At 38.0% G+C, this 26,027-nt stretch overlaps 1 protein-coding gene across 4 annotated transcripts in view; it reads left to right on the forward strand.

Moving 5' to 3' along the window:
- CTNNB1 (catenin beta 1) overlaps positions 1-24,438 on the forward strand; it is a 46,768-nt gene extending 22,330 nt beyond the window's left edge. The window contains exons 3-18 of one of the 4 annotated variants that reach the window (XM_008056427.1): positions 9,157-9,217; positions 9,324-9,455; positions 9,656-9,883; positions 10,100-10,353; positions 10,491-10,729; positions 10,818-11,019; positions 12,130-12,274; positions 16,271-16,374; positions 16,457-16,795; positions 17,055-17,213; positions 19,657-19,776; positions 20,299-20,449; positions 20,538-20,659; positions 22,020-22,080; positions 23,144-23,364; positions 23,669-24,438. In XM_008056427.1, the coding sequence (XP_008054618.1) occupies positions 9,664-9,883; positions 10,100-10,353; positions 10,491-10,729; positions 10,818-11,019; positions 12,130-12,274; positions 16,271-16,374; positions 16,457-16,795; positions 17,055-17,213; positions 19,657-19,776; positions 20,299-20,449; positions 20,538-20,659; positions 22,020-22,080; positions 23,144-23,352 (2,325 nt within the window). In that variant the 5' untranslated portion in view covers positions 9,157-9,217; positions 9,324-9,455; positions 9,656-9,663 and the 3' untranslated portion in view covers positions 23,353-23,364; positions 23,669-24,438. Of the gene's footprint in view, positions 1-9,156; positions 9,218-9,323; positions 9,456-9,655; positions 9,884-10,099; positions 10,354-10,490; positions 10,730-10,817; positions 11,020-12,129; positions 12,275-16,270; positions 16,375-16,456; positions 16,796-17,054; positions 17,214-19,656; positions 19,777-20,298; positions 20,450-20,537; positions 20,660-22,019; positions 22,081-23,143 lie in introns of all 4 variants that reach the window. The other 3 variants (XM_008056424.2, XM_021711540.1, XM_008056422.2) reach the window with 3 other exon arrangements.
- Positions 24,439-26,027: the final 1,589 nt, after the last annotated feature.

Consider the following 26,027-nt stretch of genomic DNA (forward strand, 5'->3'; position numbering starts at 1 on the left):
GACTGTTAACAATTTTGTATAACTTTAGGATAGGGGTTGTCAAATATGATTAGATTGAAAAGGCACATGACTGAGTACAAATAGATCTGGATTTGAATTTTAACTGACCAGTATTTGTACACTTGTATTAACCATTGCTAGTCAATTTTCTCATCTGATAATTTGGGAAATTATATCTACTTTATGAGGTCGCTAGGAAGATTTAATGAGATAACATTAGGCTCAGAACTGAAATTGCTAGGAATTTAATTCTGATATCTTGTATGTCAGTGGCAAAATTAGTTGTTTAGCTAATGTCACAAGGCAGTGTCCTAAAATTATGCTGTAAAAGATATTAAGATACTATAAGTGACTTGGAAATCTGGCATTACTTTGTAATGCAGTTGATTGTTAAAACAGTGCTACTTTAATAGCATAAGAACTAGGAATGAATGAAAAGTATTTATTTATAGGACATTTATTGATATAAGTAAATAAAAAGACATTTGTTTAAATATTAAAAAATTGCAGTAAGTTCTGTTTTGCCCAGATTTTAAAAATTACGCACACATGCACAAACAAAATTTGTCTTGTGTTTCCCTTTTTTCATTTCAGAGTTTCAGCTCATGCTTACATTGGGCATGGTTTTCTTTTTATATATACTCATATATTATCTCATAGTTTTTTAACATATAAATATGTGGTGACTGTAGGTTTAATTTTAATGTAGTAAAAAAATTGCTTAAAAAAATTGGTCACTTTTATTGTATTTTTGGCAGTTTTTTAAAGAAGATGGCACTTTTATTTTTGGCAATTTATTTTTGCCTTGAGACAAAATGGTTGGCTGAGTAGTTGCCACAGTTTTTTTGCACAAAGTCCATTTTATAGGCCACCTAGACATTTCCTTAATGCAACATTTCATTGTTTGCTGAACCTGTATAAAGATAAATGATATAAGCTAACTTCTTGGACAAATATAATTTCGAATAATGTATTATTTCTGTACATAAATGTATGCAAAGTGTATGTAAAAAGTATGTAAATGCTCTGTATACTTGGTTTATGTTAAATGTTTTTCTTTGTAGACTATCTTCATTCTTTTTAATGACTGCATAAATGTCCACTATTCTCTCTCCCTGGATGACTGCAGTACCATCCTAACTGGTCTCCCTTCTTTTGCCCTTTATGGTCTCCCTCCCCCTATATGGCTGCTAGAGCGAACATTAAAAAGCCTAATTCACACATTGTGTTGCCTCAGTGACTTCCCAGTACACTTCGATTGTATTTTACATTCTCCACTCTCTTCATGGTTCCCTGGCTTTTAGTTACACTGGTAACCTTTTAGTACCTTTACCATATTAAGGCCATTCCTTCATTTGCATTTGTTCTTTGCCTGGAGTGTTCTGCCCATCTTCACCTGGCTAGCTTTTCCTCCCCTGCTCAAATGTCACATCCTCAGAGAGGCCTTCTCTGACCACCCACTAGAGTAGCACTCCTCTCCCACCAGTCATACTCTATTTTCTTAGTAATTCTCAGTCTTTTTTTCTTCTTTCTACTGCTTAATTCCTGAACAGTAGAATATAAGGTTCATTAGATGTATGATCTGGACTCTCTTATCCATTGTTATTGCAATGTCAGTACATAAAAGGTGCTTAAAATTTGTTCAGTGGATGAATATGTATTCCATTTAATGGATAAATTGTTTTTTTATTCAGTCCCCATTGATGGGCTTTTGGATAATTTCCAGCTTTTTCTCTATGAATGCTTTACTGTACAGACCTCTTGGCATGCTTCTATGAATATTCCTGCAGGATACATTTCTCTTATACAAGTGGAATGTTTAAGTCAAAGGGTATTTACACTTACATTTAATGGATAGTATTTACAATTATATTTACTCTCCAAAAAGATTATGCCAATTTAACCATATCCTTATCAGCATCGAGTATTCTCAATCTTTTCAACATTTGCTAATCTGATAAGCAGACAGTAGTAAATGGATTTAAATATCCTTTGTATATATTTATTGCTTGCTTTCTATTTTTTCTTTAAAATGCTAGTTCAAGCTCTATCCCTGCAGTATAGTTATTTTTTCTTATCGATTTCTCCCCGGTTTTTTGTGTACTATGGATGCAAGCCTTTAATCTAATCATATTTCATGTTTCCATTGTTGTTTTAAAAATTATTTGTGTGTGTGTGTGTGTGTGTTTTGCCCATATTTAAAAAATCACTCACACACACAAATTATCTTGTTTCCCATTTTTGTTTCAGAATTTCAACTCATGCTTACACTGGACATGGTTTTCTTTTATATATACCCATATTTTATCTCATTGTGGTTTTTTTCCTGTAAATATGTGGTAACCATAAGTTTAATTTTAATGTAGTAAAATAAGGATGAAAAAAATGCTATTTAGAGCAATATTTCCCGTTTTTTCTAATTCTGTTAATCAAGTAATCCAACTTTCTCCCACTACTTGAAATAGCACCTTCTTTATTTATGAAATTACTATGTTGTATGTGTGTTTTTCTGATTTACCCTAGTCTCTTATCTGTTCCTATCCTGGTAATACAATACTTTAATTGCTGTGGCTGTCTTAGTATCTGATAAAACTGCCCCTTCTCATAGTTATTTCTGATGTTTTGATATCCTCATACTTTCATTCCAAATGAACTTGAGAATAATTTTTCAGTACTAAAGAAATCTGACTAGAATTTTGTTGGGAGTGCATTGAATTTATAAAACTAAGAGACACCTTTATACAGTACAACCTTTTTTTTTTTTTAGTTAAGAACAAGATACGCATCTCTATCTACTCTTGTACGTGCCTTGTTTTTATTGTTATGAAATATTTTTGTGATTATACTTTGTCATATTTGTATATAGGAAAGTTTTTGCATATAATTGTAATGGCCACTTTAAAAATTTAGTTAAATTGAGTTATTTTCTCTTTAGCCTTATCAGACTGTAACATCCACATATGTGTTGTGTAAAAGTGTCTCAAGAATGTTGACTGTTGTCCTAAAGTACTAAAATATTTAGCCAATCACTTTGTAAAGTGGAGATAAAACAGGATTTTCAGTTCCAAGATGTAGTAGAAGATTCTCCCACACAGCTATAATTTTTTTCCTTCTAAAATAGACTTGTAGCCTCTCTAGCTTTTGTGACTGCTACCTTTTCAAGGAGATGAAAATATTTTATTCTTGTATTTGAGTCTTGAGTTAGTAAAATATAGCTGATTTACTACAGATGCACATATAATGCTGTCTCTGGGTAACTTCATTTTAATTGTCTTAAAAGATTAAAGTAGGAAGATATTTTAAAATCACATTTGGGCTTTAAAGTATTCTATCTGAAATTCTGATATATATCTGTTTCTTATTTTTATTCAGTTGTTTTTGCTCAACACAGAGAATAATGTAACAAAACACTCAGGTACTCAGATTAACAGGTAGTTTTGCTGTATTTGATTTTTAAAAACAGAAGCAAAAAAACTGCTAAAGAACTAAAGCCAACTTTAATACCCTTTTCCTTCCTATTTTGTTTGCTGTCCCCAGGCCCATCCCTCACTATTAAGAAGCTAGTATGTATTCTTTGTGTACTTTTTCTACAGAAACTATATGAAGCATTGTTTTGTTTTTTAGCTTAATTAGTATAAAGTTAGATTTGGGAAATTACAAAAATGTACCTGTGTAGATAAAGCCTGTTCAGCATGTACTTGGAGATAGCTGTGTTTTAAATTATCTTTTTGGTTGCTTATGTTAATACACGCTGCAGAAAAAGTGTCTGCTTTTTGTAGTTTGTTCTTGAAGATGGAGTAAAAGATTATTTTAAAACATCATGTTTTACTTTTTTCCTGAAGGACCAGTACCGTTTTAGGATTGTATTATTGATGAAGGATTCTGTGTAAGGTTACTCATTGGTGAAACTAACAATAAATCATAAATGCAAAGGATATTACCATAATCTAATTATTTTAAATAGTAGTTATATTCTAAGACACATAACAAGTGGCCTAAGTATGCTATATTACTGATTATTCAAGGAACTTTTTATGTATACATGTGCTGCATAAAAATAAAAAATGACTACATTAAAAAAAATACTAGCAAGCCAAAGGTCTACATTACATGCAGCAAATAAGTAAAATAAAAAAAGTAAGCATTTAAACTCTGAATTTTAAAAAACTTGCAAGATAGGTTAGTGATTCTATATGCATTAGGTGGGTGGGCATATCTCTCAAAAGTTGTCTGAGAAAACAGTTGATGCTGACAAGCCCTTGGTAAGCTGGCCACTGAGAGTGAGCAATACTTTCCGTGAAAATTATGTCTGTTTATGCTTTGTCATTTTTTTCATAACTGTATGAAGCGACTTAATTTCTTCCCCTTTAACCTAGTAATACTGCTTCTAGAACTTGTGGTGGAAGAAATTAAGATAATTATTTGTATGCAAAGGTGTTTATTACAGCATTGTGGGAATAACAGATAAAACAGAGCAAGCCAAATATCCAAGAATGGGAGGTATGGTTAAATTATAGTAGATATATGATACAATCAAGATGATACTGTTTTATAACAGTCTTCACAAGGAATTGATTTTTACACTTTTATTTTATTTTTTATTTTTATTTATTTATTTTTGAGTTGGAGTCTCACTCGGTCCCCCAGACTGGAGTGCAGTGGGCCGCTCCCGGCCACCGCAGCCTCAACCTGCTGGGCTCCAGTGATCCTTCCGCCTCAGTCTTTCGAGTAGCTGGAATTATAGGCATGTGCTACCATGCCCAGCTGATTTTTTGATTTATTGTAAAGATGAGGTCTCGCTGCCCAGGCGGGTCTCGAACCCGCGGGCTCAGGCAATCCACTCACCTCAGCCTCCCAAAGTGCTGGGATTACAGGCTGAGCCACCGAGCCCGGCTTACACTTTTATTTTTAAAATACATAGCAGTAAGACTAATATACCAAGTATACCAAAGTGTCATCATTAACTGTGTGGTGGACTCATTATGGAGATGACTTGGTATATTATTTTATACTAAGCATACATTACTTTATGGCTAGAGTAGAAAGACAGTAAATTATGAAGAAAGGAGAGATTATTCATGAGACATCATAATTTTTCCTAGACATGATGATATTTCACATTTCTAATAGCCATTAGTGTACCCGCATATTTAAAGACAATGCCCAAGGCATAACTTTTAGTGTTTGGAAGAACAGGGTTCATTTGATGTTTGCTGCTTATTGGCCATTCCAGGAAGACAAGGCTCCTCCCAGAAAACACACACACACACACACAGCTGAAGAAAGCAGAAAGGAGTGAGCTGTGTCTTAAAATGTTAGTGTTAAATGAAAAATGCTAAAACAGGAAGATTTGAGGAAACTATACATTTTTGAAATGGCAAAATATTACCAGTGTCAGTTAGTGAAAATGCACATGCATGTGTTTTTAGATTTACAAATTAAAATCTTTAATCCCTAAGATATATCAAAAACTTATTGTGCTTCTGAAATAAAGTACCATTTTCTTCAAAACAATAAATAATTGACTTTGGTTCTTCTGGTACAGATTATTGGAAGAGTGAATTGTTAGCATAAACTGCTAGTATGAAACCAGTTTTATATCTGCTTTTTTTTTTTTTTTGAGTTGGAGTCTCACTCTGTCGCCCAGACTGGAGTGCAGTGGCCGCTCCCGGCCACCGCAGCCTCGACCTGCTGGGCTCCGGCGATCCTTCCGCCTCAGCCTTCCAAGTAGCTGGAATTACAGGCATGCGCTACCACGCCTGGCTGATTTTTTGATTTATTGTGGAGATGAAGTCTCACTGCCCAGGCGGGTCTCGAACCCGCGGGCTCAGGCAATTCACTCACCTCAGCCTCCCAAAGGCACAGGATTACAGGCTGAGCCACCGAGCCCGGCTAATCTGCTTTGTTTTTATACAGCATTTTTATACAGCAGAGTTTTACTGTTTCATAACTCAGTTTCAAATTTACCTTTGAAAATTAAGGTAATTAAGATAATTTTGTCCTGATGGAACCTGGAAATCTTTAGTGTGAAATCTATATTAGTTGTATCAAGATTTCTCACATTAACTTTGACAGGAGACATTTATAAGGTTAAAAATCAGAAATACCAAGTTGAATTTTGAAGTATCCTTTACAAAATGTATAACTGGAAAGAGTATACGTACGAATAGCTAAAAGAAAAAAAAATGAAGGATGCATGCATGTGTCTACCACTTCATTAGACTGAATGGGGAGATAATATGAGAAGTTCTCCATCCCTCAGCACCCTCTTTCTTTGTCAAAACATCACTTGTTAACAAAGCTGTCAGGCCACAGAGCATTTTAATGCAGTCTGTAGTTAATGATCAACTAACTGCATCTTGGAACATTTAGTACAGTACTTACACAAACCTAGATGGCATAGTCTTACACACCTAGGCTGTATGGTATAACCTATTGCTCATAGGCTACAAATCTGTACAGCATGTTACTGTAAGCAGCACAACACAATGGTAATTATCTAAACATTAAATATAGAAAAGGTCCAGTAAAAATACAGTATTATTATTTTATGGGACCACCTTAGACTATGCAGTCTGTCTTTACTGAAATGTCATGTGGTACATGACTGTACTTCATAATTTTTAAACCCCATATTCCAGTCTAGATTGATATTTAGTGAATTTTCCTCCTTTTTATTTCTCATAATTCTTTCTCAAATGCCTATCAGTTGAAGCTTTGGTCTGGATCGATCCTCAGTTCTTTTGTATTCTGTGTCTTTATGCTTCAACTTCAGTTTCTGTTGAACTTTTTATTTATTTTTTCCAGTCTTTATGGGGATACGAAATTGAAACGATCTATCTTCCTACCTTGTCCCCATTTTTAAGTTTTGCCTCAGTTTTTATGGTGTCAGTTTTTCTGGTGACTTTTCCTGAATATTTTCCCAAAAGTAATTAAGTCTTGGCTGATTGGGAGTGCTAGGATTGGGCCCTTAACGATTGGCAGGGTATGGTGGAGGGGAGCCAGACCTTAGCCTAAAGGCTCTGGCCAGAGGAAAAATGAAGGCTTTCCCTTTGGGGCAAGATTCTGCCCTAGTTCTTTCTCGGCAATCTTTTTGATTTCTTTAGTGAATAACGCTCTAATTTTGGTGTATTTGGTTCTGTTTGCAGAGCAGTACAGGAGTAAATGGGTCTATGCTATTTTCTATGTAGATCCTCATTTTCATCCTTAGTTTTTACTTCTTTACCTGCTGATTAACATTTGCCTTCCCTCACTTTATAGGGCTGCTGTGAGGAGCAAGATTTTTATTTATGTTGCATAAATTTTTAAATGCTAGTATATGTGTAGTGTCAAGTTTCAACGTACAAGTGCATATTTTAAGTTTGGACCATGATCTTACTTTTTTCCATGCAATCATTGTAAATTGTGATCAAGTTACCAGGTCAGTCCACATAAACGGATTTTACCCAGTAGCATGGCTAAAATGTTAATGCCTTTGCATCAACAAGGAAACAATAGTATAATCCTCCTCCCCAAAGCCAGATGTATCTAAGCAACTTCTTAAACAGCTATATACCCTGTAGACATGACTAGTTGATTTCTGAGTCTATTGGCAGTGGCCAGCGGAAGCTCAGTGTAGAACATGCTTTAAGCCTCTTTTTGCAGAAATTATTGGGGCCTTGAGTGGGGAACCCATTTTTCAGAAGAGTGGGAAAGCAGTTAAATAGCTAGTCACAAAGCTAGGCTAAAAATTGAAGCTGAAATGCAGCATCAGTAGACAGAGAACCTTCCAGTATTTCTCAAAGTATGGTCCATAGATTACTTGCCTGCATTCTATAACATTCATAAAAAATGAAAATTTCTGTGCTCCACTCCAGTCCAATTGAATCAAAACTTTGAACACATTATCCTGCTTAGTAAGTTATCTTAAAATATAAGATTCTTGAGGACTGGAATCACCTTTACTATTTTCTGTCCTTCATTTTGCCTTGTACATAAATTGTCAGTTGTTTCTGCCGTGGACACAGAAGCAACTACCTACAACTCTTGTCAGCTTTGGGTTTCAGATGACCTTGGTGACTGTAAAAATCTAGTGTTGGAAGAGCAATTTTAGGAATCATCAACACATGATTTTTTTTTACATAGAGAATATAAGACATTAGCAAATAGTTTCCAGCTTCATTAAACAATTAAAGTTCTTTATGCATTAATTGAAAACACAGTTCACACTTAAATATTTTATTCCATGTCTTTACATAGTTAGTATGTTAATTTGTAGTGCAAGATGAACTTGTTTGGGGCAGGCTTTGTAATAAAAAAGGAAATTTTTAAAATTAGAAATAACCTAGAGGCCATGAGCTCTTAAACTGTTCTCATATACAAATAGTTCCTTGTGTGATTTAGTATTTTTCCTGAATATTGAACAGTAAAGCATAAATACAGACATAAATTAGATACTAAGATTTTTATATATATGAAATGACTTAATTTTTTAATATTGATCAAAATAGCATCCTGGTAGTATTTGTACTTACAATCATCGCTATAAATTTGAACTTAGAAAAATTTTACTACTAAAGGTGCTTTTATTTGTGTTGCACAGTCATTTAAAAAGTAATTTTACTGCTTAGTAAAAAATCTGAAACCCACTGTTCTGATTTTGCCAAAATCTACTTTATGAAAATATTTTAGATGGCACTGTATTATATCAGAAAGAAAAAAAACTGACTTGTTTAATGAAATTGGTCATTTAAAAATTCCATTGGACTTCTACTGTCCAAAGAGGATCTATGAATTTTTCAAGTGAGAGCTTAAAAAAGGAGAAGCCTTTAGGAAATCATGGAACAGCTGATTTTTGAATAGTTTTTTCCCCTTGCTGACTTCCATTATTAGAACTAGAACTTTCTTTCTCAGGAGCATCCTGAATATCTGTAATTTATGTTTCTACTAAAAAGAGGTGTTTATTTACAAGTTTTCACTTTGAAGTTCAGCAATGATAGAGCTATGGTGAGATGTCTGGAGGAGACCATGAAGTCTGTTTCACTGTATCACATGGCAACAGAGGATTTGGGGTTTTTTGTGTGCCAATTACATGACATTTAGCAGGTATCCTAGTGGTTTATGAATATTAATGACACAAAGTTTAAGTCCTAATGACTTTTAATTAACTTTTTTTAGGATATCTGAAGTTTACCATACAACTGTTTTGAAAATCCTGCGTGGACAATGACTACTCAAGGTTTGTGTCATAAATCTTTAGTTACTGAATTGGGCTCTGCTTCGTGGCCATTAACCCAATCTGGCTCAGATTCCCCTGCTTTCCTCTCTCCCTGCTTACTTGTCAGGCTACCTTTTGCTCCATTTTCTGCTCACTCCTCCTAATGGCTTGATGAAATAGCAAACAAGCCACCAGCAGGAATCTAGTCTGGATGACTGCGTCTGGAGCCTGGATGCAGTACCATTCTTCCTCTGATTCAGTGAGTAACTGTTAGGTGGTCCCCCAAGGGCGTAGATATCTCATCACTGAGGCTAATCCTGGCTATCATTCTGCTTTTCCTGGCTGTCTTTCAGATTTGACTTTATTTCTAAAAACACAATGGGTTATATCACAGATTTTAAAAAAAAAAAAAATTTTAACATTTCCAATGTGCTAATGCTAAGTGTTTTATACTTACAGCTGATTTGATGGAATTGGACATGGCCATGGAACCAGACAGAAAAGCAGCTGTTAGTCATTGGCAGCAACAGTCTTACCTGGACTCTGGAATCCATTCTGGTGCCACTACTACAGCTCCTTCTCTGAGTGGTAAAGGCAATCCTGAGGAAGAGGATGTGGATACCTCCCAAGTCCTATATGAGTGGGAACAAGGATTTTCTCAGTCCTTCACTCAAGAACAAGTAGCTGGTAAGAGTATTATTTATTATTGCCTTACTGAAAGTCAGAATGCAGTTTTGAGAATTAAATAGTTATTCTTAATAAAAGTTAGTATGTAATAGCTTAAATAAAATGTTCTGTAGAGAAGGGAATCATTGCAGCATCACCCGTATTCTCATTTAGGATAGCAGATACTCGGGTAAATGCTGAACCGTGCGTAGCGAATGTTGAATTTACCTTTTCCAGATATTGATGGACAGTACGCGATGACTCGAGCTCAGAGGGTACGAGCTGCCATGTTTCCTGAGACATTAGATGAGGGTATGCAGATCCCATCTACACAGTTTGATGCTGCTCATCCCACTAATGTCCAGCGTTTGGCTGAACCGTCACAGATGCTGAAACATGCAGTTGTAAACTTGATTAACTATCAAGATGATGCAGAACTTGCCACACGTGCGATCCCAGAACTGACAAAACTACTAAATGACGAGGACCAGGTAACCAGTGACGTGGCCATAAGCAGTGACGTGGCCAGTCTTTCAATTTGCCTTGAAAGAAGTGTTCAAGTTTCAAAATGGCTACCCAACAATCAGTATTTGAAAACTAATGATATTTCTTAATTTCTGTATTATAGGTGGTAGTTAATAAGGCTGCAGTTATGGTCCATCAGCTTTCTAAAAAGGAAGCTTCCAGACACGCCATCATGCGTTCTCCTCAGATGGTGTCTGCTATTGTGCGTACCATGCAGAATACAAATGATGTAGAAACAGCCCGTTGTACTGCTGGGACCTTGCATAACCTTTCCCACCACCGTGAGGGCTTGTTGGCCATCTTTAAGTCTGGAGGCATTCCTGCCCTGGTGAAAATGCTTGGGTAAGAAAACATTGTCAGAACGTTTGAGGCTGAGAAGTAGAAGAGTATAATCTCAACATTTCTGATGAGGTTTTTTTCTTCCTCCCAGTTCACCAGTGGATTCTGTGTTGTTTTATGCTATTACAACTCTCCACAACCTTTTATTACATCAAGAAGGAGCTAAAATGGCAGTGCGATTAGCTGGTGGGCTACAGAAAATGGTTGCCTTGCTCAACAAAACAAATGTTAAGTTCTTGGCTATTACAACAGACTGCCTTCAGATTTTAGCTTATGGCAATCAAGAAAGCAAGGTAAAAGAATTGTTCTTAATGTGGTTTTCTTGGAGCATTGGAGACCTCCAGTGTCATGCATTCCACGGATGCTTGCAGATTACCCTTTGTATGTATCCTAGAAAAGTTGAGCATCTCTATTCCTTTAACTATTTTAGTGTGTATAAAAAGCATTATGCTAAGCACTAGGGATATGGCAGGCAAGCTTCTCTTCACACTTTCATTCTTAGGTCGGAGGTAGACATTGAAATAATAGCCTCATTAATATTTAATGCATGTGTTAGAAGTGGGGCTATGAGAGCATATAACACGAGTGAAACAGACCCAGTTTGAGGGTTCAAGGAGACCTGTTTGGAGGAAGTGAGAGTTGAGTTCAACTTTCAAGGATGACTAGGGATTGGCTAGGTGAAAGTTAGATGAGAAGGCAGCATCTTTGAAAAGTTGTAAAGAGGGAGGAACAGGGTGCGTTTTGGGAATTTAAGAAATACAAAGAATGAGGAGGAAGAAACATTTGAGGTGAGGCTCTTGAGATAGAGCAGATCCCACAGGGCTTTGCAGAACATGTTTAAAAGTGCAGTTGGAAACATAATTTTCAGCAGAGTCGTGAAGTGATGAGATTTGTTTTTAGAAAATTGAAGCAAGGTCAAGAGGTGAGGATATACAGGGAATTAAAGGGCAAGAGTGAATGATTATTTTATGGTATCTCTTTTTAAGGTAGATATAATTAGGAAATCAAAGGGCTAAATGATAGATGTTTGACGTGCTCATTCTGGTTCAAATTTTCAGTGAATCAGTTTTGCTGTAACTTTCATATTTGGGCATTTCTATTGCATACCAGCATAGTATCTATATTTTTCTCTTTTGCTGTGGTCGGTGTGGGAAGAAGGAAATTGAGCCAGAATTAATACATTTTTGGGAAAAGTGGGGTGTCTGAACTTGAGTGGAATGCTGTAGGAAGAGAAGTTGGATAGGGCCCCTGTGAAGGTCTAAGTGATGGGGTGCAGGAATACATTTACATTTAAGTCCAATGGCAAGCTGACTGAAATTATTATATAATAAAATAGATTGATAATACAGCCTTCTCAGGCGGTTTGGTCAAGACTCCCTAACAATATCTACACATCTTTCTAGCTGATCATACTGGCTAGTGGCGGACCCCAAGCTTTAGTAAATATAATGAGGACCTACACTTATGAGAAACTACTGTGGACCACGAGCAGAGTGCTGAAGGTGCTGTCTGTCTGCTCTAGTAATAAGCCTGCTATTGTAGAAGCTGGTAAGTATATGTATTTATTCTGAGTCTCATAGACAGCATCTGCTGTTCTAATTAGATGACTTTTCTTAGGAAAAGATAATAGTCCTTGACTTGATGGACTTGACTTTAATGGACTGAAAGTAGGTGGTCCTATTCAGTTTTCAATTCAAGATCACATTCAGACACAGTGTTTGCCACTTGGATTGGTGCTATTTAAGGTTAGTTTAGGTGGAATTTATTATCCATGAAAAAAATGACAGCAAAGATTTTGCTTGATAAATTTTTTTTTTTAATTTCAGTTTTGGGTAAACCCATGATTTGCTTTGCTCACAGACCTGAAAATATATAGGGGGAAATGATAACAGATCTAATACTGTGCGGTTTTATGCAGCAAAGTGATTTCCTTGATTTGTTAGTGGATATTCATGAGCAGTGTTTTGCCCTGATATTCTGTATTCTCAGTTAATTGATGGTCTAATGTGAAGAACAATTTTCTTCTGTTCCCTCTAAGTATTTCTAATGAGGCAACTTATGTGTGGTAGTTTATAACTTATGTATGTTGGTTGTTAAGGAAAGGAGTAGAGGGTTTGCATTAGGGCCTCTTTTGGGCATGCCTGTGTGTGTTTTGAAGATAGTTTCTCTTTAGCTTCCTAGTATCCTTTCTTCTTTCAGTAGCCCACCTAACAACATCTATCTGGACTCTCAAACCAAGTTTAAAATAAAACTGGAAAAATGTTGGGGATAAAGTACAGGACTGGTAACACCTGTTTTTCTCACTTATTGAGAGTGATTTTGAGAATTTATGGGAGAGAAGGATTTTGATTGCTAACAGTGGGACTGCAGGCTCAGGGATAGACAAGTGTGACTGAGTTCATATAGAACAAAAGGATGTAGATTCTGACAACTATTCCAGAGGTAACCTGTAGTGTTTGATGAAAATACCCATTTTTAGGTTTATTTAATTGGAATCCCTGGAGTGTTGATTTTTATATTAAGACAAATTAAAAGTTTATTTGAAGTGACAGGAAGCTGTGTACGTAGCCATAAATGTATGGCATTGGAAGCCTAGGAATATTCATTTTAAGAAGTTCTCCCAGGTTATTCTGATTTTTTTTGTTTATTCTGAAAATACTTAGCACCTAATGTATTTCAAGCAGTGTAATAGGCGCATGCCAAATGTTGGCTAACAAAACAGATACTGTTCCTGAGCTTATTCTTAGATTCTTGTGAAGGTGACAAAAACATGTGATTATAAATTGGAATGAGTGTTATGAGACAAATGAACAGTAAATAGTGTTAACAGTTAATGGGGAAGAGAGTTGGCTAATTAGAGAAGGAAGAGAACCTCCTTGAGAATGAAGGGGATATGAAATGGGTCTGCTGGATGAGAAGGAACCTATCTATTGTCTAAATGAGAAGTGGGGGTGAAATGCTTTCCAAGTGGACAAAAGAAACATGTGCTTTGTCCTGGAGGTAGGAAAGAGATTGTGGAGATCAGGTGCTGAAGAGAAAGACTGTATAAACAGAACTTAGTAATGGAGTGGGTGGAACCCCACTAATGAGGTAGGCAGAGCTATAACATTCAGAACATTCTAGGTCCCTGTAAACTCATCATGGAGTTTGTTTGTGCTTTATTCCAGCTTTGGAACTATAGATGTAGAATACTTTGGTCAGTTCAGAATGCTAAGTGAGATCCAAATTCTAAATGGTTCTTCAAGATTAGACTAAAGAATTTGGCTTCTGTTAAAGATAGCAAGAAACCTTTGATGGTTGTTAATCAGTGGCAAAGCATCACAATGATGTATTTTGGATCTTAATACTAGCATTGTGTATATTAACAGTTTGACCAAAAGCAAGAAGACCAGACCATTAAGATATTATAGGTTTCTAGGCGTGAAATAGTTTGGTTTTATAAATATATAGTAAAGTACAAACGTTTGAAACTTCTGAAAGAATTATAGAATGTAGTAATATAAGGCCTAAGGAAACAACCAACAGTGGTTTGTGGTGGGGAAAACATAGGTACCATGAAGATAGATAGTACTATCAGAAGGATTTGTTAATTTTCTTTTGAGTGGGTCTCACTCTGTCACCTAGGCAGGAGTGCAGTGGCATGGTCATGGCTCACCACAGCCTCAACCTACTGGGCTCAGGCAGTCTTTCCACCTCAGCTTCCTGAGTAGCTGGGACTACAGGCATGTGCCACCATGCCTAGCTAATTTTTTTCTTTTTTTCTTTTGTAGAGACATGATCTTGCTATATTGCCTAGGGTAGTCTTGAACTCCTTGGGCTCCAGCAATCCTTCTGCCTCGGCCTCCCAAAGTGCTAGGGTTACAGGCATGAGCCACTGTGCCTGGCCTGGGATTGTTAGTTTTTTGGAGTTAAGAGTCTCACTCCATTGCCCAGGCTGGAGTGCAGTGGCACGCTCACGGCCACCCCAGCGTCGACCTGCTGGGCTCCAGAGAGCCTTCCGCCTCAGCCTTCCAAGTAGCCAGAACTACAGTCATGTGCGCTACCGTGCCCGGCTAATTTTTTTTTTAATTGTAGAGATGAGGTCTCACCAAGTTGCTGGTCTCGAATCCATGGGCTTAGGCAATCCACTCGCCTCAGTCTCCCAAAGTGCGCCTCAGTTTCCCAAAGTGCGCCTTGGTCTCCCAAAGTGCGCCTCGGTTTCCCAAAGTGCTGGGATTACAGGCTGAGCCACTGAGCCCAGTGGGATTGTTAATTTTTAAGCAGAAGCTTGACATTACTCAGTAGGTAGCTAGAAAGGAATGAATGATACTAGAATGCAAAGGAAGGCAGGCTAGAGATTTTTGTATGCAGGTTAAGGGCAGCAGAAAAGGGAAATGGGGAGGTGCAGCAGAAAAGGGAAACGGGGCGTGCCTCAAAACCAAAAGAGCATGGAACCTTTTTACCCTACACCTGCTAAATCAGAATGTATGTGTTTTTTTAAGTCTCTACATGTTCTGACGGGCATCTGGGGTTAAAATCTATTCAATTAGAGTTAATAGTTTTATAGAGGGTGGGAATGAAGTCATATGGGGGAGAGAAGGTAGTTATTTAACAAATTTTGAGCATCAATCATATGCAGACTAATAAAATAATTGGAACTACCATGAGGAAGGAACCTGATAGAGATGATCTTTGTCTTATAGGGAAGGTAAGCTAAATCATAATTGCAATAAGTGCTATGAAGGAGAAGTGTGGAGTACCATGAGAATTATACCAAGTAGATCTAACTTAATTTGAGGAAATCAAACAGACCTGAAGGATGAACAAGGAGATGAGGGAAAGTGTCTCTTACTGCATTCAGAAGTGGTTTGAGTTGGAGAGCAATGGGTAAAGTTAAACTAGTGTGCAGGAATTGGGATTTGTGTATACTTCTTTGCCAGAGTACATGTCCTTCATTTAAGGGTCTCAAATAATGGAAGGTTGTGAACTGTTGGAACACATGTTTTGGAGTCAGTGATTTCCATATAGTCCCTGGCAATAAGTGTTTTAGTGCCTTTCTTTCTGGATTGTTTTTACCCGAAGAATTTACATAGCTTCTTGAGGTCTTTGCTCAGATGGTTTTAGTTACTAATTGTATATTTGTTAATTGTTCACCTCCTCTAGCTAGACCTAAAGTGTTAGGAGGGTAGAGATGTGTGAATATTTTGCTCATTGGTGTATCTCCAACTCAGAACAGGGCCTGGAACTGAATATTATAAATATTTTTTGAAATGATTGAATGAATTAAAGGAAATTAGAATATTATCTAAGGGGGACAGTGGAGATAATAAAGGCTTTTTGCCATATAGCAAGGGAAAACAATTTGATAGTTTGTCACTAGTGAGGTGAACTGGCAGAGGGGAACTGAGCAACATTCTAGAAAATGAGAGGAAATCAGTAACTTAGGGAGAGAGAGGTCAGCTTTGGAAATGAAGAGAGAGACTCTCTAAGACTAGAGAAAACATTTAGGGTTGATAGGAACTTCAAGCTAATGGCCATTGCCGTATATCCTTTTAAATTTTCTAGGTGGAATGCAAGCTTTAGGACTTCACCTGACAGATCCAAGTCAGCGTCTTGTTCAGAACTGTCTTTGGACTCTTAGGAATCTTTCAGATGCTGCAACTAAACAGGTAAATTCTGAGTAAACTGATGTCTTACTTGTAAAGTCAATATGAGTATATACTATACTAACATCTGTTTTTATCTTGGTAGGAAGGGATGGAAGGTCTTCTTGGGACTCTTGTTCAGCTTCTGGGCTCAGATGATATAAATGTGGTCACCTGTGCAGCTGGAATTCTTTCTAACCTCACTTGCAATAATTACAAGAACAAGATGATGGTGTGCCAAGTGGGCGGTATAGAGGCTCTTGTGCGTACTGTCCTTCGAGCTGGTGACAGGGAGGATATCACTGAGCCTGCCATCTGCGCTCTTCGTCATCTGACCAGCCGACACCAGGAAGCAGAAATGGCCCAGAATGCAGTTCGCCTTCATTATGGGCTACCAGTTGTGGTTAAACTCCTACACCCACCATCCCATTGGCCTCTGATAAAGGTAAATTGTCAATCAAAGTAGAGTTTTGCAGAATTGGAAATGAACCACCTCTATTGGGTGACTGTCAAGGCATAGGGATTGATAAATAGGAATTGTATTCTTTAGTAAATAGAGCGTATGGCTGACAGGGGGGTGGAATTCTGAAATGTTTGTGTAGTCAGTGCTACTTTTAGTTATTACCAGTAGATTTAGAGTGGTGGGAATTTTAGGCCAGGAAAATGATTTTGTTGAGTTGATGTCAACTCTTTCTTATCTGCAGGCCACAGTTGGATTGATTAGAAATCTTGCCCTTTGTCCAGCAAATCATGCACCTTTGCGTGAACAGGGTGCCATTCCACGACTAGTTCAGTTGCTTGTTCGTGCACATCAGGATACTCAGCGCCGTACGTCCATGGGTGGAACACAGCAGCAGTTTGTGGTAGGTAAATGTTTATAGAGACACCTGGCTAAAAGGAATGTAAAAATCCAAAGGATCCTGAACTACTTTGGTTATTAGCTCCTCCCATGCCTCTTTCTGAAGGACTGCCAATAACTGGAAAAAAAAAAAAACTAACATATTTTGGTGACTGCAGAGAAGATAATGATGAGGCCCCAGTAATATTTCCTTGGACATATCCTTTGTATATTCAGTCTTAACAAAGGTAGTATGAGGTGTGATTTACTGGTGTGGGATAAGAGGCACTTAACTCATGTAATCTACACAAAGGGTCACCTCTTTGGATAAAGTAGAGCCATAATTTGAATCCAAGTCTCTGATTTCATAACTTCTCATCCCCCATTGTACAGCATGAGTTTTGCCTATAAATATTTAACAGGTCTTCTTACTGTTTTTTCCATGAGAGTTTTGAACTATTTTCATGGATCTAAGAATACAAAAAAACCTGGAATCTATTTATAAAAAACAGTGTATTTATTCTTACATGTGTAAACTTCAGTTCTCTTCAAAGTACTCTCCATTTAATGCAGTACACCTATTGAGATAATTTTTCCACTGCTCAAAACAGTTTTGAACTCGTCAGTTTGGATGCCTGTTAGTGTTTCTGCCGCTTTTTGTTTCACCTTTTCCACATCAGCAAAACGTTTACCTATGAGAACTTTTTTCATCTGGGGAAACAAAAGTCACGTGGGGTGAAATCAGGTGGAGAGGGATGGTGGGGCATGGAGATCATGCCGTTTTGGGGAAAAAACTGCTGAACACTCAGTGCGATATGGGCGGGTGTGCACAGCTTGGTACATTTCTTCCTCAAATATCGTGACATAACCATCTCAAAACTTCCAGATAAAAATTTTGGTTGGGAGCCGGGCTCGGTGGCTCAGTCTGTAATCCCAGCACTTTGGGAGGCTGAGGTGAGTGGATTGCCTGAGCCCACGGGTTCGAGACCCACCTGGGCAACTTGGCGAGACCTCATCTCTACAATAAATCAAAAAATTAGCCGGACGTGGTAGTGCACACCTGTAATTCCAGCTACTTGGACGGCTGAGGCAGAAGGATCGCCGGAGCCCAGCAGGTTGAGGCTGCGGTGGCCGGGAGCAACAGAGTGAGACTCCAACTCAAAAAAAAAAAAAATTTTTTTTTGGTTGGGCCATTGCCTTACTAGACTCTGGTGTGGCCACGTGCTCTTTGAGCTATGACCAGGCTATGTTTTCTTAAGCTTTTGGTCCTCTCCCCTGCCTTGGGGAGATGAATCTCTTTTTCTCTCTCAACTTTCTAATTTAGTTTTTATATAAACTATATTTTCTTAAAAAATAAAAACTTTGGTTGACTGTTTGATCCAGAGGAACAAATTCTGGGTTTACTACAAGGAACCTGCCCTCCAAAAGATGATTTCAGTTTCTTTTGGGTCCCCCTTGTATATACTATTGACACATTTCAAAAATAAGTAGTTGCATTTTTGGAGTCTTTACCCATAATAATCTCAGCCTAAAGTTTTGATATTAGTTTTAATCTACATACACTTCTGATTCCTCAGACTTTTAAGACTCAAAGAGCTTTCTCTTGTTTAATGAGGTTACTTGAGAAAAATAAAGATGGATTCTACCAGAACAGATTTTAGGAATCCCGTGTTGCTAGTTGCTCTGTGAATGCACTCATATTTGGGCTTTGGCTTCATTTATCACTTTTTGGTATTGGCCCATCTCCATGGGGTGGCTTAATAGAATGCTGAGAGCACTTTTTATTTTAAGTCTCTTTTCTAAGAAGAAAGGAGTTTTTGTGTCCTCATAAAAATCAAGTTATTTATAAAAGCTACTGAAAGTAGCAGAATCATAACCCTTTTAAAATTCAAATTCAGAAACAGGGAGCAGATGGTACTTACATATTGCAAAAGCTAACTTCCTTCTTCTGTACATGTAAGCCATCAGTTGAATAGTCTTGGAAGAGTTGAGTGGATTTTCTGTTGGCAACTAAGTAGGATTTTAGCAGTTGACGCTAAACTTGGCAAAGTTTTCACCAAATACACGGAAGATGTTCAAAAATAGAGGGGGTATGTAGGAGAAAAACGTAGACATAGTCTGAACATTACTTTCCCATCTTCTCTTGTATGCCTTTTAGCCAGAATGGTTGGTGCCCTTACCGTAAGAAAAGTTGTCTTTGGAATTCAGGGGTATATGGAAACTGTATAGCACTGGGGGTGGCGTGGGAGTGCTAGCTTGGAGTTAGTACTGCCGGGAGATCTCCTTTTAGTGACATTCAACTTAATGGAATCTTCTGCATTCCTGAACTAATTGCAAATTATGGGGAACTTTGGGTATATAATGTAAATAACTGTGGTCTGGTAATTGCTACTCAGAATGGAAAGCCTTTCAAGTTCATAAACTTTAGAGGAGTATGCCCTGTTTGTCAACCATGTTTCTTCTGGTAGGAGGGAGTTCGCATGGAAGAAATAGTTGAAGGCTGTACTGGAGCCCTTCACATCCTCGCTCGAGATGTTCATAACCGAATCGTAATCAGAGGGCTAAATACCATTCCGTTGTTTGTGCAGGTAAGTTGGTTTTAAGTGAGATGTTCTAGATTTAGTGTTCATACAATTTCAGGATTTTAATGATTAACAAAAATTCAGAAAATCAAGGAACAAAAGTAGGGGTAACAATATTTAGTTTTATGAAAATTCTCTTCATTTTTGTTGGTCAGTAGAGGAGAAACATTGAGACTACAGCCTCAAGAAGAGGGAGAGGACTTTACATTTTACTTTTAGAGGGAAGAGAGCTGGCCTGAGCTGCCAGAGCACAGACCCCCCTTCCCTCTGCCCCCCACCAACTCTGGGGTTTCCAAATCTTAGATATATCAAAATTGCCTCTGGAGACAAAGGGTGTGTAGCTAAGAATATTCTAGAAAGCCAGTGCTCCAGAGCATTGAACATACATAAAATTCAGAGAACATGATTTGATACAAACCGTGTAAATGTCTCTTACACTCCCAATTGGCAGTGTTTGCACCATAATGGGGTGCTTAACGTGTTTTAGTTTTAGATTTAATTAGGTTTTGTTTGTGTGTTTTTCCTTAGCTGCTTTATTCTCCCATTGAAAATATCCAAAGAGTAGCTGCAGGGGTCCTCTGTGAACTTGCTCAGGACAAGGAGGCTGCAGAAGCTATTGAAGCCGAAGGAGCCACAGCTCCTCTCACAGAGTTACTTCACTCTAGGAATGAAGGTGTGGGTAAGTAGAAGAGCAACCAAAGCCCTTAGTGGATGTGTACCGTGCAGTCTCAGCTTTTTCTCAAGGGTCTTTTTTTCTTTTCTCTCAGCAACATATGCAGCTGCTGTTTTGTTCCGAATGTCTGAGGACAAGCCACAGGATTACAAGAAACGGCTTTCAGTTGAGCTGACCAGTTCTCTCTTCAGAACAGAGCCCATGGCTTGGAATGAGGTAGGGAAATGTGAGCACATTCATCTGGTGGTTTGCTAGAACAGGTCTCCCCTCAGAACACTCAGTACTGTTCGTTTGTATGGACTATTCTGTGACTTGAGTACTCCTCCTTAATGCTACCTAGCAGTTGCTGTGAGGAAGAACAATAAGCTTTAAAGAGTCTGTTCAGAGTCATTACAAACAAATTGTGCTGTTTAACAATAGAATTCCTAAGAGAGAAAAGGAATGTTACCAGATTAAAAGAGATTTATCAGAAGGGTATAGGGAAAGAGGCAGTCTGTTAAACATTGTTAGTTGGAGGTCAGTATATCAATACTTTTTTTAAAAAACACTAAACTCACACTTTTCTATCTAAGTTTCTGCTATGAATTTGTCTTCAGTTTTTGTCCTTAGTACAGGTGTTTGTAGAAGCATTGTTTCTAATAAAATTAGAACCACCTTGGATGTTTACCCCATAGTGGTCACCTATGATCATACAGTGGATTATATTTGTTGAATGAATGGAAAGAGAGATGTTAGGTTTTTAAAAATGCAAATTACCAGTGAGCAATGTGTAAGTTGGGTTTTTAATAGGCATCTTACTTTCATGTTCCAACTTGAAACCTTTATCCACCCACTCTTTCCCCAAATCTGTTCTCACAGTCCGCTTTGCCTCAGATAACGTCAGCTTTGTCCATCTAGCTGCTCAGGCTAAAAATCATTCAGATAACATATCCTGCCTATCAGCAACTCCTGCTGCAGGTCGGCATTTTTGCCTGTTCTGTTTACTGCTGTATCTCTAGTGCCTGGAACAGTGCCTGGCACTTAGTAGGTGCTTAATATATATTTGCTGAAATATAATACATTACTGAATTTTTTTTTTTTTTTTTGAGTTGGAGTCTCACTCTGTCGCCCAGACTGGAGTGCAGTGGCCGCTCCCGGCCACCGCAGCCTCGACCTGCTGGGCTCCGGCGATCCTTCCTCCTCAGCTTTCTGAGTAACTAGAATTACAGGCATGCGCTACCACGTCCAGCTAATTTTTTGATTTATTGTAGAGATGAGGTCTCGCCTGCCCAGGCGGGTCTCGAACCCATGGGCTCAGGCAATCCACTCACCTCAGCCTCCCAAAGGCGCGGGATTACAGGCTGAGCCACCGAGCCCGGCTCTGAATATTTTTAATACTAGATGCAAAGAGAAAAAAATGTATCTTTGAGGGGTGGAGTTTTAAGAACTTGCATTTTCTAAGTATTTCTGTAATGTTTGAGTTCTTTGTATCTTTTGTAATTCAAAAATACACTTAAAAATATTAGAAAGTGTACTTTTAAGTTGAGAATTTTCATTTTGCTTTCTGTTTTTCCTTGCCTTGTGCCTGTTTATCTAGACTGCTGATCTTGGACTTGATATTGGTGCCCAGGGAGAACCCCTTGGATATCGCCAGGATGGTATGTGTCTCATATTTCTCGATTAACTCCATATCAAGCTAAAGTTCTAAAGCTTTATCAGAAGAGCCGGTTTGCTCATCTGGGAAACCAGTGTTGGCAGAAAAGTAGTGGCTGCAATTAAAAACAGTTCTTAAATTCCAGAGTCAGCAACAGTATCTTCTAATGGAGCATAGGAATTCTAAGCCACACACTGAGCAAGCAATAGGATCACACCACACCAACAAATACGTGCTGCTACTAGGCCTCTTTAGCACAGGATTTTGCAGTTTTATCTGGCTTTTTATTCTTTTTGGCCAGAGAACTCATAATATCTTTGTCTACAGCCCACGCAAAGTGAGATTATGGGAAATTCTTGTCTCTGAGCTCATATCTAGGGTGGGTATTTGCAGAGTTGCACTATCAGAGTTTTCTTGAAAAGCTAATTCAAATCTGGGCAATGAAGATGGACATGGGGTAAGCCACTTAAAACTATAACCATCTTAAATTTGTAACCTCATCTAGTTTTACCTATTTACTAAACCACTAAGCTCACAAGCTTCCTACTATGACAGATGCGTGTCAACCCTTAAGATAAAACATGTTAAGGTTTCATTGGAAACAGTGCCTTGCATTTTCACAGTACTTTTGTGGGTATCACTTGGACTTTTCAACAGGTAGATTACACCTGCCAGGCCTCATTATTGTTTTGATCTCCTTCCCATGACTTCTTGCTGCCTAGGTGGGCAGACACACAACAGATTCCTACTTCTCCTCCCCAGGAACCTTAAATCTCTGCCAGGGATAAATAAATGCACAGTGTTCAAGGTTAAACTGATGTGTGACTAGAAACTGCTGACATGCCTCTGGTGGAAACAGACGTTATCTGTGTAGTCTCATGGGTGACCTGGCTATTGAGAGGCCTGACACTGAGTAATTACTTGACTGAAGGAAGAAGTTGAAGAGGCTAGAAAGCAGTGTTTTCTGAAAGTTTGCTGGCAAACTTAGGATGTCCTAAACTTGTATGTTTGTTTCTCCTTTCTTTCTCCTCCTACCCCCATTTTGCCACCTCCCCTGACTCTTCTAGATCCTAGCTATCGTTCTTTTCACTCTGGTGGATACGGCCAGGATGCCTTGGGTATGGACCCCATGATGGAACATGAGATGGGTGGCCACCACCCTGGTGCTGACTACCCAGTTGATGGGCTGCCAGATCTGGGGCATGCCCAGGACCTCATGGATGGGCTGCCTCCAGGTGACAGCAATCAGCTGGCCTGGTTTGATACTGACCTGTAAATCATCTTTTAGGTAAGAAGTTTTAAAAAGCCAGTTTGGGTAAAATACTTTTACTCTGCCTACAGAACTTCAGAAAGACTTGGTTGGTAGGGTGGGAGTGATTTAGGCCTATTTGTAAATCTGCCACAAACAGATACATACTTTGAAAGGAGATGTCTTGGAACATTTGAATGTTCTCAGATTTCTGGTTGTTACGTGATCATGTGTGGAAGTTATTAACTTTAATGTTTTTTGCCACAGCTTTTGCAACTTAATACTCAAATGAGTAACATTTGCTGTTTTAAACATTAATAGCAGCCTTTCTCTCTTTATACAGCTGTATTGTCTGAACTTGCATTGTGATTGGCCTGTAGAGTTGCTGAGAGGGCTCGAGGGGTGGGCTGGTATCTCAGAAAGTGCCTGACACACTAACCAAGCTGAGTTTCCTATGGGAACAATTGAAGTAAACTTTTTGTTCTGGTCCTTTTTGGTCGAGGAGTAACAATACAAATGGATTTTGGGAGTGACTCAAGAAGTGAAGAATGCACAAGAATGGATCACAAGATGGAATTTATCAAACCCTAGCCTTGCTTGTTAAAAAATTTTTTTTAAAAAAATATCTGTAATGGTACTGACTTTGCTTGCTTTGAAGTAGCTCTTTAATTTTTTTTGCAGTAACTGTTAGTTTTTTAAGTCTCTTGTAGTGTTAAGTTATAGTGAATACTGCTACAGCAATTTCTAATTTTTAAGAATTGAGTAATGGTGTAGAACACTAATTCATAATCACTCTAATTGTAATCTGAATAAAGTGTAACATTGTGTAGCCTTTTGTATAAAATAGACAAATAGAAATGGTCCAATTAGTTTCCTTTTTAATATGCTTAAAATAAGCAGGTGGATCTATTTCATGTTTTTGATCAAAAACTTTATTTGGGATATGTATGGGTAGGGTAAATCAGTAAGAGGTGTTATTTGGAACCTTGTTTTGAACAGTTTACCAGTTGCCTTTTATCCCAAAGTTGTTGTAACCTGCTGTGATAACGATGCTTCAAGAGAAAATGCGGTTATAAAAATGGTTCAGAATTATTAAACTTTTAATTCATTCGATTGTGTCACTTTTTTTTCCTTGTCATTAAATGGTTTGTGAGGGTGATGAGTTTATCCAGCTCGGCTTCATCCTGAGGAAGGTATATAGGTGAAGTAATTTAAGTTGTAATGATAGAAAGGGCCTTGCCTCTGGATGGGAGTATTTGCCAAGTGTCTTTAGCACTTGGCCCTGGGTTAAATTGCACCCCCCAAAAAGTGTTTGAGGCTTGAACATTGTGATTGATGCTGAGCTTTTGTGAGAGGAAAGATTCTCTTATCTTCAACTGAAGAACTCTGGGCTTTAGAGCCTGTGGCCAGGATTCCTTGCCAGGTGTAGAATCTTGCCCAGGTGACCGCAGTCTCTTCACTTCAAAGGCATCTGGATACTTAGTCTATGGGCTACTGGGCTACATAATGCTAAAAGAAATACAGAGAAAACTGAAAGCCAAACAGACATCCCTACCCTAAGCCCCCTTCAGTTGGTTTCAGTCCATTAAGGTAGTAATGAAATATTAACTACCTGGATTTGGGCTTGAAGCATCTTCACACAAGTGTAACCCTCATTTGGAGAGGGGAATTCCTTCAACTTCACTTTGAACTCATAATTAAGTAGGTTTAAGTGTTGATGTTTATCTGAACATAATCAGAGAGAACCCAAATGGGCCTTCTTTCCACACTGTCTGCCAGATGATCCTGTCATCCCGGTGGTAGGTCTGACAAGCTTAGTTCATCTCTCAGAGTGGACCTGTTAAGGCTTGTGTTTTGTCTTTTAAAAAGGGAGTGTTTTGTGCTTGAAGGAGAGCTGTTTCTGATTTACTGTTTCTATTTTATGACTTAGACAAACATTCAGATCCTTTTTGTTAAACATCAGCTTCATCTGAGGATGACCTTTTGTGAATGCCCCTGCTTCACAAAAATACATTTTTCACTGTGGTCTAAACTGTAATTGGGTTGGAAAAGAAACATTTGCATAGTTGGTGAGGTGGTAGGTTAACACAGCGGAGATCTTTAGTGAGTTCAACTTTTAACATAAAGAACTCTACTGCAAGGTATTTCACTTGGGTTTTTTAATTCAGAGCTTTGTTAATTCAGTGTATTTTTGAAGTTTCATTTAAAAACAATATGAAAGGTAATCCAATTCAGCAAGGTGGTTCTGGAATGTTCTTAGAAGCACCAAAGGTGAAGACTAGCCAAGGCACTTTTGAAAAATAAGATTTTCTCTGGCAGTTGTCAAGTCATTAACACTGTTACTATCACAGGGATAGAAATATAGATTAACGGAGTCCAGTAAGACATAGGCACCCCTAGACACTTTAGAGGTAGTGTTGGAGATCCTTTTGCCAAGGTGAGAAATAATTAGGTGGCCATTTGAATAAAATTAATAATAGAAGAATATCTATAACCAACAAAATACCAATATTTGAAATAAGGTAGTATTATTGATTTTCCTTTTGCCTCAAACCCCAGTTTGGCTTGGCAGGGCCACGCTAGAAAAGTCTGTGTGGCTAACAGTCACATTGTTCACATAAGAGACGTCGCAGTGGAAAACAGCAGCTTCACACAATAGAGGTATGGGTACAGGTCTGTCTAAAACATACTGTTGAACAAAA

The sequence above is a fragment of the Carlito syrichta genome, unplaced genomic scaffold (assembly GCF_000164805.1).
Source record: "Carlito syrichta isolate Samal-C Ts95f unplaced genomic scaffold, Tarsius_syrichta-2.0.1 Scaffold302354, whole genome shotgun sequence".
In the NCBI taxonomy this organism is placed as follows: domain Eukaryota; kingdom Metazoa; phylum Chordata; class Mammalia; order Primates; family Tarsiidae; genus Carlito; species Carlito syrichta.